At 36.7% G+C, this 13,791-nt stretch overlaps 2 protein-coding genes across 2 annotated transcripts in view; one reads left to right on the top strand and one right to left on the bottom strand.

Moving 5' to 3' along the window:
* The first annotated feature begins 1,924 nt into the window (after window positions 1–1,924).
* Window positions 1,925–6,674, top strand: glrx (glutaredoxin (thioltransferase)). The gene is made up of 3 exons (XM_038277844.1): window positions 1,925–2,181; window positions 2,956–3,088; window positions 6,245–6,674. The coding sequence occupies exons 1-2, from the start codon at window positions 1,975–1,977 to the stop codon at window positions 3,067–3,069; spliced, it is 321 nt and encodes a 106-aa protein (XP_038133772.1). The 5' UTR covers window positions 1,925–1,974; the 3' UTR covers window positions 3,070–3,088; window positions 6,245–6,674.
* rhobtb3 (Rho related BTB domain containing 3) overlaps window positions 5,778–13,791 on the bottom strand; it is a 45,507-nt gene continuing 37,493 nt past the window's right edge. The window contains exons 11-13 of the mRNA XM_038277846.1: window positions 7,857–8,023; window positions 7,662–7,758; window positions 5,778–6,384 (exon numbers count right to left, since the gene is read on the bottom strand). Coding sequence (XP_038133774.1) covers window positions 6,266–6,384; window positions 7,662–7,758; window positions 7,857–8,023 — 383 coding nt within the window. The 3' untranslated portion in view covers window positions 5,778–6,265. The remainder of the gene's footprint in view (window positions 6,385–7,661; window positions 7,759–7,856; window positions 8,024–13,791) is intronic.

Genomic DNA, 13,791 nt, shown 5'->3' with positions numbered 1-13,791 from the left:
CCTGCTATAACAAACCCACTGGCTTTTAGATGAGGCCTAGAGCACTGCAGGGATTATGTTCTGATTGGAAGAAATGCATCAGCATAGCTGTTAGTTGAAATTATGACATAAGAGTTAACGATTTTATATATAGCCTATATGGTTATATTCATCACAACTAAAAAGGCTTGAAGATGTACAACGATATGCTGTTTAAGGCATTTCTGTAACCATTCCAAGGAAAAATGTTCCAGAAATATTAAATATCTCTCTGTCTCTCATATTTGTGAATTTTTTTATCAAGAATCTATCGTCATAAGCAAAACACTCAGAAATTCAAGAAGCTTAAGAAGCAATTAAATATAAACGTCCTTAGGGAAAAAATTGAAAAGCCCTTCTAGAAGATATTAATGAATAACGCATCAAAGAAAAATAGGGTACATTGTGTAATTCGCACATGAAATGTTCCAAAAAATGAACTTTATTCTTCCTGAAACAGTTTGTAATCACTATTATTGAATGTTTAGGGCGGGGGCGGGGGGTCACAGGGGACATGTCCCCTGCTCTTTTTACTGTCCAAAAAAAACAATGTCACGCTACAGTGTACAGACCATGTTGAGCACTAGGACCAAGCGGAAAACCGGAAAGCCCGGAGGGAAAAAAAATACAATCAATGAATGTGACTTTATAATAATTGTTAAACTGTGTGTTTTTACTCTACATGGATTGTTGCACCCCTAATTGTCCTATTGTTCATGTCACGCATCCATACATTTTGTCAGGAGAGGGATAGTAGAGATGCAAGAAAAAGTGGAGGAAACCAACATAGAAGCTGTTGGTGAAGGATCTCAGTCATCCAGGTCATAGTCATTCCAAAAAAGTTAAAAACAATCCACTGGACTTTGTTTTCAAGTTTGAAGACGTTTCGCTTCCCATCCAGGAACCTTTTCTCAATTCAAATGTCAGAATTAGCATTAAGTTGGAGGTTTTATAAAGTAGCCCAACCAATCCTTGTTTTTGTTTTGACAATACCCCATACCCATCGAAGTGTCTGAAAGGTCGGTCTTTAAAGGGGCTTGTTGGATTCTTTTCAGCTAATCCAACAATCCCCCTTTTTTTCCCCTTTTCTTCCATTTTTTTTCCTCTTTTCTCTACAGTAAAAACAACTGTCTCTAAATTATTTTTTTATTTTTTATTTTATTTTGTTTCCTTTTTTTCTTTTTCTCTACAGTAAAAATCAACTATCCTCAAATTATTGATTTATTTTTTCCCCTTGCCCCCCCCCCCTTTTTTTCTCTACAGTAAAAAGCAACTGTCTCTAAATTGTTTATTAATTTTAAATTTTTCCCCCTTTTTTTAAAACAGTAAAAACAGCTGTCTCCAAATTACTGATTTATTTTTTCCCCTTTTTCTTTCTTTTTTTTTTTCCATTTTTTTCTTTTTTCCTCTTTTTCTCTACAGTTAAAAACAACTGTCTCTAAATTATTTTTCCCCCTTTTTTTCCCCTGTTTTTTCTCTACGGTAAAAAACAGCTGTTTCCAAATTATTGATTTCTTTTTTTTTCTCTTTTTTTCTTTGTTCCCTTTTTTCTCTACAGTAAAAAACAACTGTCTCTAAATTAAATTTCATTTCACCTGTTTTTTTTGTCAGTGTTTTTTTTCAAACAGTGGATATCAATGAGGTCCTGCTGTATCTTTAAATTGCTGTATTTTTAAATTGCTGTATCTTTTAAATTGCTGTATCTTTAAATTGTTGTATCTTTAAAGCACTGTTTCTTTAAATTGCTGTATCTTTAAAGTGCTGTATCTTTAAATTGTTGTATCTTTAAATTGCTGTATCTTTAAATTGCTGTATCTTTAAATTGCTGTATCTTTAAATTACTGTATCTTTAAATTGCTGTATCTTTTAAATGCTCAGAAGGCAGATCGTCTTGCCTCTCCGTGACGTCATTGAACGCCCATCCACACTCCGAGAAGTTCACACGAGCGAGGTAAGATGGCGCAGCAGTTCGTGAAGGCTCAGATCAAAGGGGACAAAGTGGTGGTCTTCCAGAAACCATCGTGTCCCTACTGCGTCATGGCTGAGGACATTTTGTCCAAGTACCCGTTCAAGCCTGGACATCTGTTGAGTATTGATATCAGTGGACGCAACGACATGAACAGCCTGCAGGACTATTTCCTGGAAATCACCGGAGCCCGGACGGTAAACCCCCCTGCTTAGTCATTGTGTTCAAAAAAACAACACATTTCCATTTGATTATTTACTAATTACCTCCTTCTTATCGGGTGTTTCCCCCAAACAGCCTCTTATCTGTAGTTAATTATTTTCTTTACTCCAAAGTAACGTTTGGTGCGGCTCCCTTTGTTTGCTTTGAATTCCAGGTTTTTAAGCATAAATTTGTACATATTTTTAATCATGGAACTTTTTGTATCAAATCCCACTAATTCGCTTTTCTTCCCTATTGCAGATTCCCTTAAAAAAAAAAAAAAAAAAAAAAGGCTGTAGCCTTCACTGTAAAAAGGAATTTTGGCCTTCATCATCTCTGTTGGAAGCAGGGTTTCATACTATTTAAAATCATGTAATTGCAATAATACTTGTAAATACTATAATGAAAAGTTTCAGTTTCATCAGTTCAGCTTGGCTCAGCATTTCTGAAGACATTTTGAAAGCTTTGTCACAGAGGTATTCAAGAGATTACCTCATACCTTTTTATTTTAAAGACTATTGGTAGATTTATACCCCAAATTAACTAAATGTCGTGGATAACCATTTTTAAACAGCTGAGCAAGCCTAAAAGGCAATGAAGTAACAGTTCCAACAATTTTTGTAATATGTGCAGTTTTAGTTTGATATGCTCCTGGAGGAGATAATGAATTTACTTCCTGGACTTCTTTTATGAAATGCATGCAACAGTGAAGTTAAATGTGGCTTCATATTCTCCACTCCTTGTTTTTCACATGCGGATCCAAACTTCAGGTCCCACGGGTTTTCATCGGGGAGGAGTGTGTGGGAGGTGGAAGTGATGTGCAGGCGCTGCACCAAAGTGGAAAGCTGAAAGGGATGCTGGAGTCCATAGGGGCCCTTCAGTGATCTGCTCCAGACTTTCAAGGTAAACAACTCTGAACTTATAGCATCTTTCATCTGCCTTCACATTAAGCTTTTTTCGTCTAAATCTAATACTCAGTCCCATTTCATGTTTTTTTTTTTTTTTTCATGTTATCCATCACTTTGGCAGCTTTAGCTCTTGCTTTATTGAACGCCGATGTTCATATTGTATTCCTCTCTTCGCATTCAGTATGTTTTCCACCTTTTCTCATTCGATCTTGAAATTTTGCCCTTTCTTGTCATAACTTCCACAGCCCCATTACTTCCTCATTTGCGTAAGACTTGCGCACTTCCCATCAAGTTGTGTGTTTATGGTTAAAACACAACATAAACTGGGTGCTATAATTTAAAGTAGCAGAGGGATGTTTAAAAAAAAAAAATTGCAACAGATGGTGTATGTGCTGAAGAGGATTTAGCCTGTTAAAATATAAAATATTAAACAAATTAAATCAATAATTACTCTGTTTTTATCAGATTTAATGCAAACTGTTGCAAATGTACTGCAAAGCAGTATTCTTTGGTTTATTTGTGGTAAACGATGTCGATATAAACTAGACTTTTTACCTTTAAGCACAGTGTAAGCCGTGACACTTTGCATAAAAGGGAAACAAGTAAACAATGGTCTGTTTTCAGCAGCTGCTACAGGAACGCCGGAGGATTAATCCAAGAAAACAGAATCTAACTTTGGTCCAAAAAAGCAGCCGTTTGTTCATTCTATAACAAATCTTTATTTAAAGTCAGATACTATTTTATCTACAGTCTGCCCAGCTCAGGCCCAGCAGAGACTGGTGAGCCCATTGGTTTCCTCTTGGTTTCACAGTCCATAATTTTACCTGCTATTTACTAACAAATTCAGATTTCCATGAGGATTTCTTTTCAGATTCTGAGTTTGGCTGCAGAACACCTTTAGGTGTAATGGGTGCCCACCCTAAAGCCCCCATTCACAGCCAAATCCCCCCACCGTTAGCATCTGGACTGACAGTAATACACAGATTTCAGCTACATTTCTGCACAACTACTCGCTAGAACTGGATTCCAACTATGCCACAGATGATTTGAATAATTATTTTACATCGATTTTAATCAATGGCAAAAATAAAAAGCTTTAAAAAGTCTCTGTTTCTTGTTTGACATACTTCACTTCTTGCAGCACATTTGTAAATAGCAGTGAAAAGTCAGACTGTAAATTGGTGTATCCACATTGTCTCTACCTAACTTTAAAAAAAAAACATTGTATAGTTTACAAAATTATTGCAGCACCATAAATCATAATCCTATTATGATTAAAAACAATCTAAAGAGAAAAGATAATGAAATAAAGAGGATCAAATAAATCTAGAGGCAGCAAGGTTTTTCCTGTATTAACTTATGATCAAGGTGTTTGCTTCTTAATCCCTTAATGTAGGTTTTTACACCAGTCAAAATTCTCCAGATAAGAACCCTTGTTTTCAATGCACCAAAACACTGTATAAAACTAAAGCTAAACAGATTTGAATAAAAATGTAGAAAATATAGTAATTCATGTCTAGATTTGGTGCATAGACCACATGTAATTGGATTAGCGCCTTTATATATCTGTTTAAAGGATTTCTTTTTTTTTAGTGCAAGCTATGATCAAAATGTACTGTATCTAACAAGATGATGAAACTTATCTCAAAATCAGACAATTAAAGACAAGGCAATGATATTGGACATAATTGCAGTTAAATCGGTCCGAATCAAAAGTTAAACCGATCTTCTTGTATTTTATGGATAGAAATAAGAGCGGTTGCAACAAGCTGCGTTCTGATTGGCCTCAGCTCTGATCGCTGTCCTTATCTCAGTCGCTCTCTCTAAGGAGCTGATTGAGACATCGGATGTGTTTTTTTTGCTTTAACAAAATGCTGGATGTTTACATGGTGATCATTCCAATCCATCAGGACAGGGATGCAACCGTTCTTTCACATTTTGTCTCTTTATAACCACAAACTTTATATTTTATTTGGATTTTATGTGATAGAAAACAAAATAGGGCATAATTAGAAAGAAAAAAAACACCCAAAGAGACGAAATATCTTCAGAAGAGACACAATTATTAACTTCCCCCTGCAGAAAGCCAAGGAAAAGAATATCTGTGATGAAACGAGATCAGAAAGACAAAGGAACACAGCAGACGGGGCAGGGAGAATGTTTTGGAGATGTTTAAAACAATATGGCAAGCTGTCCTGCAGAGCTCTTTATATAGCAAAGCTGCAGACTAACTAAGACATGGCTGACAACCTAAACCAAAGAGAGCTTGATTTAGAGAAGCTGCTCAGGTAGGAGAATCTGTTGACGGGAAGAGAATAAAGTCAAACTATAATGTCCAAACCTGGTAGGAAATTAAAACTATTATAACTAAAACTAATTCTTTTTGTCTGCTTTGGTCAAGCTTGAGCTTGTTGGAGAACAAAAGGCAGGAAACTGAATTTAAAAAACAATTTCTTTCTCTACTTTCTTCCTCTCTACGTCTCTGCCCACAGTTTTCCTTATCAGTAACATAAAATACCATTAAAATAAATGTAGGGTTTGTGGTCTAAATGTGACAAAATGTAAAAAGTTTAACACTTTTTCAAGGCGATGTTTACCACCGATTATTATGGTCCTGATAATGTTACCTTTGGCCCGTTTCCATACCGACCAGATTTAGCAAACAGATCAGCCACTTCCTGATGTTTTTTTGTTTGTTTGTTTTTTTTCCTCCCCCAACCTGAATTCCCATAAGAGTCGAGCTTCAATCACATGTTGCTGGTTTGTTTTTCCAATCGATGCTTGGATATTTCACACCATCCTCCATGTTCTCTTTGAAGCCCACTGTATTGCCAGACCTGTCAGTAGAAAATATAATCTATCACAGAGCCTCCAAGCAGAGGTCAGACGGTCGTTTTTTAAATCATTAGTTTTTAAGGTTCAGTTGTTCTGTATTGCCTGTGTTGCAGTAGTCTATAGGCAGGGAGGAGGAAGTGGAGACCTTCCTCCCAGTTGATCAGCTGCTCCAAAGTTGTTTTTTTTGTATTAGTCTCTGAAGTCTTCTTCTCCAGAATTAAAGTCAAACCATTGTTTCCCTAAAAAACCTTCTTCCTTGTGTGGTTCCCTCCCTTGTTTCCTTTTCTCCATCCCACTCCTTTCTCCATCTCTGCAGGGAGGAGGCCTCCAGATGTGGTCACATGACTAGGCAGCGGGACTTCCGAAGTTTGCGTCGTCGCTGCTGATACTCGCTGAGCTCCTGCAAGTATCCCCTGGATGGCCAGCGTAGCCTCTCCACCTGCTCACGCTCCTCCTCTGGAAGAAACAAAGATTTAGGGGGGGAAAAAAGGGAAAATAATTGTTTGCCTGCTCTGAACAAAAAAACACGACCACATCCTGAGGACCATTAGAGATGTTTACACACACTCTCAAGATACATTAATGTTACTTACTGCTTAGCTTGCTGCAATGATCAAAGCCAAAAACCATGAAATCTCTAAATATTTTTTTCCACTAACAAACCAGGATGAGAGTGTACCCGTCCAGTAGCATGAATGAGTCCTGTGTGACAGAATGAACACAATAAAACAGCTTCTGCTTTGCAATGTCTGTGTTTTTCTTTGTGCTTTGCTGTTGCTAGGTAAATTTGTAATGTTCCTTTAAAGAAAGGACCAAAAGCAGCCAATCAGACAAACTATACGTGGAAGTTCTTGTGGTGTTGGCTTTATTTTTGGTTCCTTCACATTTTCCTTCAAATTTATTTAGGTTTTATTTTTTGTTTGTTTTTGGAAAACAAATACTTTAGCTGGTTGAGTTTTTTTATATGTTCCACAAAACATGAAATGGTTCGATCACAACTGGACACTCAATTTTCCCTGTGGTAAAGGGCCTCCTGCCCAGGTAGGGTGTGTTTCTTTTCTTTTTGGCATCTTATTTCAAAATGTATCCTATAAAGACTTTTGAAATATGCAATTGCTAATCCTGCAGTAAATGTAAATTATTTAATTTGACATAGAATACCAATACTATGTTGAAATATAATTGATGTTTAATGTGAGAAATTATCTCTCAGATATAAACATAACTGAATACATAAATGCTAAATGTTAAAACAAATATTGGTATTCAGTTACATAAATAAGATTTAACATCTATAATAAAAAAGGGATGCTGGTCTTAAAATTCAGCAAAATTTCTCTTAATTTGTTATAATTAACTCAATTAATTTAAGGATATATACAGTTACTAGGAACTTTGTTTGTTCTAAAGAAATATTTAATTCTTGAAAATGGATTCTAAAGCTCTAAGAAGATACTTTGATATTTATTAAAGCAGAAGTTAAGAACTGATGGTTTTTATTTCAGGTGATTACATTTCATTTTTAAATATATCACCTAAATTACAGTACAGTATTTTACGTTGGGTGACTTTAACTCTGACATTCCCAACTGAAGCATCTCTTCCAGGCTTTCTACAAAGGAGGAAGGATATAAATAATTGATTCAACTATGAAACCTTGTGCATTTTGCCGACGACATGCCTGGCTGGTCTTTTCTGGTCAAAACTATTAGTTTAAAAAACATCCCACTGACCTGAGAGCTCCAGGAAGTCAGGTTTATGACTAAAGATCAGGTAGTTGTTGGCGATAAAGTGGAGGAGCCAGATATACAGCTGCTCAGCGTTGTGACACTAAGAATCAAAGAAAATCAACAAAGCATTTACATTTTATGCTAATTTCTCTATTTAGCTCCCTTTAAACCCTGCTTAAGCTGTTTGGCAGCACTGACCTTTGCTCTACGTAGAAGTCGAACCACGCTGATCCCAGTCGATGACAGCTCTCTGCTAGGCATGCTCTGCAGGTATGCACACACGCACACCTCGCACAGATGCTGCAGTCGTTTCACCTGGTACATCTCAGCGCAGACCAGCACGGCCATGGCTTGCAGCACACTGGCTGGACACAGACACACACAGCACTGTCTCACATCTCAATGGTATTAAAGCAGAAAGTTAGAAAAAAAACAACACAATCAGTAAAAAAAAAATAGTCATCAGAACTAATCCTTAATAAAAGAGTTGGTTTTCTGAGAGTGATCCTAGTTTGAAGCCTCCATTTTAACCATTTTATATCTTTCTCAAACAGGCCTTTTTATAGCTTGATACCAGCCTGTTTTTTTGTTGTTTTTTTTTTATTTCAAAATGTGCTTTTACGTGTTTCTGATCATTGTTATGTTGGACAGCATTCTACCTGTTGATTTTAGTAGAAAATAAACAATTTGGTTAAAAAAAATTCCCCTCCTCATTATTCCACCCACTTTATTTAATATACCAGCATTAGTGGAGGGCATGATGCTGCCACCACCATGTTTATTAAAGTCGTACTCAATCTGAAAACCTCCTCCACACAGGCTAGTGTTTTGTCATCGAGTGGCACATTGCTCATTCTTTGAACAGAGACCAACTCTAGATGGGATTCGGTCCGTGGATGTGGCAATTTCATTCAAGCTCAAAGGTGTCCATTCTTTCTTGTTCAACACTAAATCCATGAAATGTAAAACTAGCTCCATTGTGGGCAGTGATGCATCTTCCACTTTAACCTTTGTGCTTCAATGGTTGTTCCTGAATCCAATGCTTGAAATTTCAAACAGATTTCAAAGGTTTGACTAAATAAAGCAGCCAAACCTTAAAGTTTAATAGTGACTCTGATCGATTGGAGTTCAATTAATTAACTATGGTTTTGTATGAAGAAAGCCCAAAATTTCAATAAAGAGAGTGATCAAACATCAAACCAGCATTGCGATAGTACTGACCGGTTTTAGTCTCAAGACCACTTTTTGATGATATCTGATTATTTTTATTTGAAATATCAAATCCGAGCAAAACATAACTATTGCTAATTTTGTTACTGCTGTCACTTATGCCCACCTCCCCTCACTTGTGCTCCAAGAAAGTGAGCTGTAGAGAGCGTGAAAAGGTGAGATGTCTGAAAGAATCTTCAGTGATTTAGTTCAGCTACATAAATCACAAAGAATACATTTATGACATCATAAGGCAACATACAGCGACAGTGGAGACAAGACCCAGCTTTTATGGTTACTTAGAAAGCATGTATAAAGCAAGGCAAGGCAGCAATTTTAAGTTAGCAATCTGCCTCTGAACCAAAAGTCTTTACCCCTCTTACAGAGTTTTGGTCACTATTACCTTCAAAGTTAGCTTCCTGTTTACAATAGGTATAGTATGGTTTGGGGCATTAGCATATATAGCACTGCTAATAATTTTTCTACAGTAAAAGCAGATCCCATTATAATATACAGCTTTTATGTATTTTAAATCCTGACAGTTATTTTGTATGTTTTATTTAACACATGTTGTTCTGAAACTGCACACAATTCTACAAGGATTGGTGTCAGTATAGTAAAAAACATAACATAAAATGAAAACATCAGTATTGAGTATGAAATGCATTTATTTCAGCTCTGAGTATTTTCTGTATCTCTGCTTCTGTCTCCTTGAACCCCAGTCAGCCTCAGCAGATGGCCGCTCACACTGAGCCTGGTTCTGCTGGAGGTTTCTTCCTGTTAAATGGAGTTTTTCCTCTCCACTGTTGCTACAAGCATGCTTAGTGTGAGGGATTGCCTATTGAGTCAAAGAGTCGATGCAATCCACTGGTTTTCCTTAGATAGAAAACTTTGAATGAACTTGACTGTATGTTCTGGTGAGCTGTAAAGAGCCTTGAGATGAGGTGTGTTGTGAATTGGCGCTATAGAAATAAACTGAATTGAATTGAATAGTGTATTTATAGAAATGTAGATTGTTAGGGTTAATTTCAGAAGGTCTTCTAATAATTTTTCAGATGTTATTGTGTCCTCAAGAAGTCTGGACTCGAAGTCTGGACTCGACTCCAGACTCCAGGGGGGGGGGGGGGTTGTCTTGACTAAAACACTGCCAGCCAGATCCATCCAATGACCTTGCTGATGGCTATAAAAACTTCTAGTTTCTCTTCCTCTTTCTACAGTGGACAAATGTTAGCTTGTGTATACATAAAATTGACAGAACATCTACAATAAATTCAAACCCTGAAACCGGATTCTTGTTTCTAAATATCATTGAAGCTGTTTGCTGTTTATCAGTAGTTATAAAATGTCCAGAATAAATGAAAAGTTCCTGTTGTCGATGGTAACCAGTTTTAAACCTGTTTATAACCATGTGAAAAATCCAAGAATTTATCACACAGAAATCTATTAGCAACGAGGCAAACAACCTATGTTCCACAGCTACCTTTCTGTTATCACATGAAAAGATGCAATAGGCAGCAAGCAAAGACAAATTTTTTTTTTTAAATCTATTCGAAAATATCTAAGATCCATTGAAACAACACCAATACAGCCTGATAATTGCTGTTAAGTTAAACCCCGTGTTTAGTGGCCTTTGTCGCATCATGCAAACACTGCCTCTCTCTCTCTACCTTCCTCAGACATGCTGCTGCTGCACCATCGGCTCAGCCGCAGCAAATACAGAAAGCTTTGCCACGCCTGGCTGCACAATTGCTTAAACGAGCATCAGGAACGCCCCCTTTTATACGTTAAGAACAAGTTATTGAGGGGAAATTCTACACCAGCCTTGGTGTTTTATAGCAAACCGCTTGTCACTGATACTCATAGAGTTACCTTGTGCTGACCTTGAGTGCTGGGGGTCTTATGTAAGTTTAGTAAAGGGTTACTGCAGCTTCTGCAGCTCCTTCTTAGGGTTTTATGTCCTGCTGGTCATAAGTGGATAGAAAGCTGAAGCTTTTCATTGTGGTATTTTTAGGAATACATTTACGAATAAATACTGGCTTTTTCATTGCTTATTTTCACCAGTTAACCGCTGAAATATGCGCTTGGTGCTAGTGTGATTTTAGAAGACCATAAAGTTGCAATGTTGCTTTTTTTATCACATCACCCAAAGACAAATCAGTGCAGCTTCAGACACTAGTGTAAAGTGCTGCCATTCATTAAGACTTCATCATGTTCGTATCACTTAAGGTTCACTGAGAAATATGGCTGTTAATCGGAAACTGATCAATTTCTTTAGGGCCCAGTTACATATCCAAACCCAAATATTCCAATCATATTCTAATCGGTAATTAAAAAGGCAATTAATGCTTTCTGCATTACTGTGCTAATTATGGTTAACTCCGTTTTGATTGTTTTCCCTTTTAATTTGAATGGCACAGTGTAACTTTCAGCCACCAGGGATGCTAGACCTGCAACGTCCAGATGAAGTTGTAACAAAGCACTGTCCTAAAAAGAAGCCGTCTCCCTCTGTGTTTCTGACCGCAGACTAGCAGATCGAGAAGTCACGGAATTACATATAAAGACAAAACATACACAGTAATCTCTAGATTAAATCCTAAATCTGAGAACCAAAAAATATGTATGATCAGATCACCTAAAAACAACTTTTTAAGGTTATTTGGGGAGCTCAGACGGACAGCACTGCTTTAGGTTACATGACTCATTTAGAGAAGGATCCAACCCTTTCGAGTTACATAGGTGAGTTTTTGTCAATGGCAGAAACAAAAAGCCCCAAGCGTACCTATATTTATCTGAATCATTTAATATATCTCAAATAGAGCTGATGCTTGAGTCAACAGTTACAGAATATTTCTTTTAATAGTTAAATAGAACAAAAAGTTTAATTACCTCTTAGGTCACGAACGTCAATATATATTCTGATATTAGAAATTTTAAAAGGAACTGGGATCTGTACTTTAAAGCTCTTAGTAAACAGAATATCAGAAATCAACCATAGTATCCTGATTGGTACAACGCTACTTTTAACTACGGCTTGAGTCCGTCTCCAAAGAGCTGTTTTCCCCCCTCAGCTTAAATCATATATTTCACCTTAATAAAAAAAAGTTCTATTTTTTTTTACATTTTCTACACTTGTAAAGAGGCTAAATTTCATTTACATTTATAGGTGTAAAACAAACAAAAAAAACATATCTTTCTCTAAAAGCATATGAATAAAGTTTTATATCTATGAGATGATATCTTTAGAAAGTTATGAAAAAAAAAAAAAAAAAGCACAGTTTCCAATTCAATAGCAATAATGAAAACCTAAAAATATATTACTAATTTTCCTGTATGGAAGTTCTAATAAATTATTCCAAGAAATAAAAACAGAAAAACTGCCAAAATCATTTTGGCAGTTTGTTTAATCTATATTTTGAGTCAGTGGGTGCTTAATAAATATATATTAACAGTCGTAAAAGGTTCAGTCATTTGCAGCTTGGCAGATGCAGGTTTAAGGTCCCTTCACTAGAGGGAAAAGTTTGCATGCGTTTTAAAACAATTTTGAAGTAAATTTAACTCATTGTAATGATTTATATGCTATATGTATTTAATTCGCTCATTGCCACAACAAGTGATTAATCAGCTAAATGCTCTCCAAAGGAAAACAACATGTGTGGGGCTTAGACTTGGCACCAGTGATCTCCTCCTGAATATAATTGAATTTAAAGCTCTCTGCTGTTTTCCAAGTGTCTCTAAAGAGTGAAACTGGCAACACGTCTCACAGATGGATGATAAGACCATTCATCTGTGCCTTTGTTTTAGGCTTAAGTTGGGACTAAAGGCTGGGTGAAAACGCTTCCACGCATCGCTCTGTTGCTTTCTGGCTTCTATCTGCAGTATACTTACCCCACAGTGGAAAAACAGAATTTCTTTTTTTCTTTTTATAAAATGAAACATTAATTTATGAGAGCATTTTTAAGCTAAAATACAGTAGGGGAGTGGCGGCCTAGTGGTCAGGGCATAGAGCTTGGAATCCTGATGTTCCGAGTTCGAGCCCCATTCCCACAGACTGTCACTCTGGGTCTCTGAGCAAGACCCTTAACCCCACACTGCTCCCCCATCGCCACGCGATGGCAGCCCCACTGCTCCCCAAGGGGATGGGTTAAATGAAGAGAGTTCAACTCTTTTCTCATAAAGAATGAATATAACATGACACGAGTGCACCATAGATATTCTTCAAAATGGGTAAAACTAATATTTAGCAAATATTCATTCAGAGCAGTCTGACAAGAAAATAGCTGCTCATCCTTTCATAATTACAATTAAAATGTTTGCAACCTGAACTTTCCCAAACAAGGCAACCTGAGGTCCAAGCCAAGCTTTATGCCACAGCACATAGCTGGATGCTGGAGAACTAAAGCAGAGAGTGTCATCTCACACCTTGTTACACTGCAAGTATAAACATGATGATTTCTACTTGGACATTAAATCAAACTGAGAGAGCTTTGGTTAAATGTATAAATATATGAAGATGACAAATATTTGGAGAACAGCTTGATGACAGCTGGTTAGTTTAGTTGACCTGTTTCTCTAACATTAAAGGCATCATGAGCTCTTTCAAAATAAAGTATGCTGGCTTTTCCACATTATTATCTTTATTCTTTCAAGAGGATGATAGCATATGATCAACATGGATAAAAACGAAAATCCTCTCATCATGGCCATGTCAGTCTCATGACCTACGACCTTTAAAGCCTGAGGGCTGAACCAAAGAGCACCCTGGACCACTTGTTGCGATTTCTGTCAAATTGTCTCCAGTGAAATCTTCAATTGAAATAAAAGACATTGGGTTTTATTTACAAGACTGTATGCAGTTTTAACATTCTGTCATGTTTTTTTCTATATTGTTCATCTAACTCTTAATAAGTCTCAAGGTTATTTAAAG

Source organism: Cyprinodon tularosa, unplaced genomic scaffold (genome assembly GCF_016077235.1).
Source record: "Cyprinodon tularosa strain WSP-4 unplaced genomic scaffold, ASM1607723v1 ctg135, whole genome shotgun sequence".
NCBI classification, from domain to species: Eukaryota; Metazoa; Chordata; class Actinopteri; order Cyprinodontiformes; family Cyprinodontidae; genus Cyprinodon; species Cyprinodon tularosa.
This window is presented reverse-complemented; position numbering and strand designations above follow the sequence as displayed.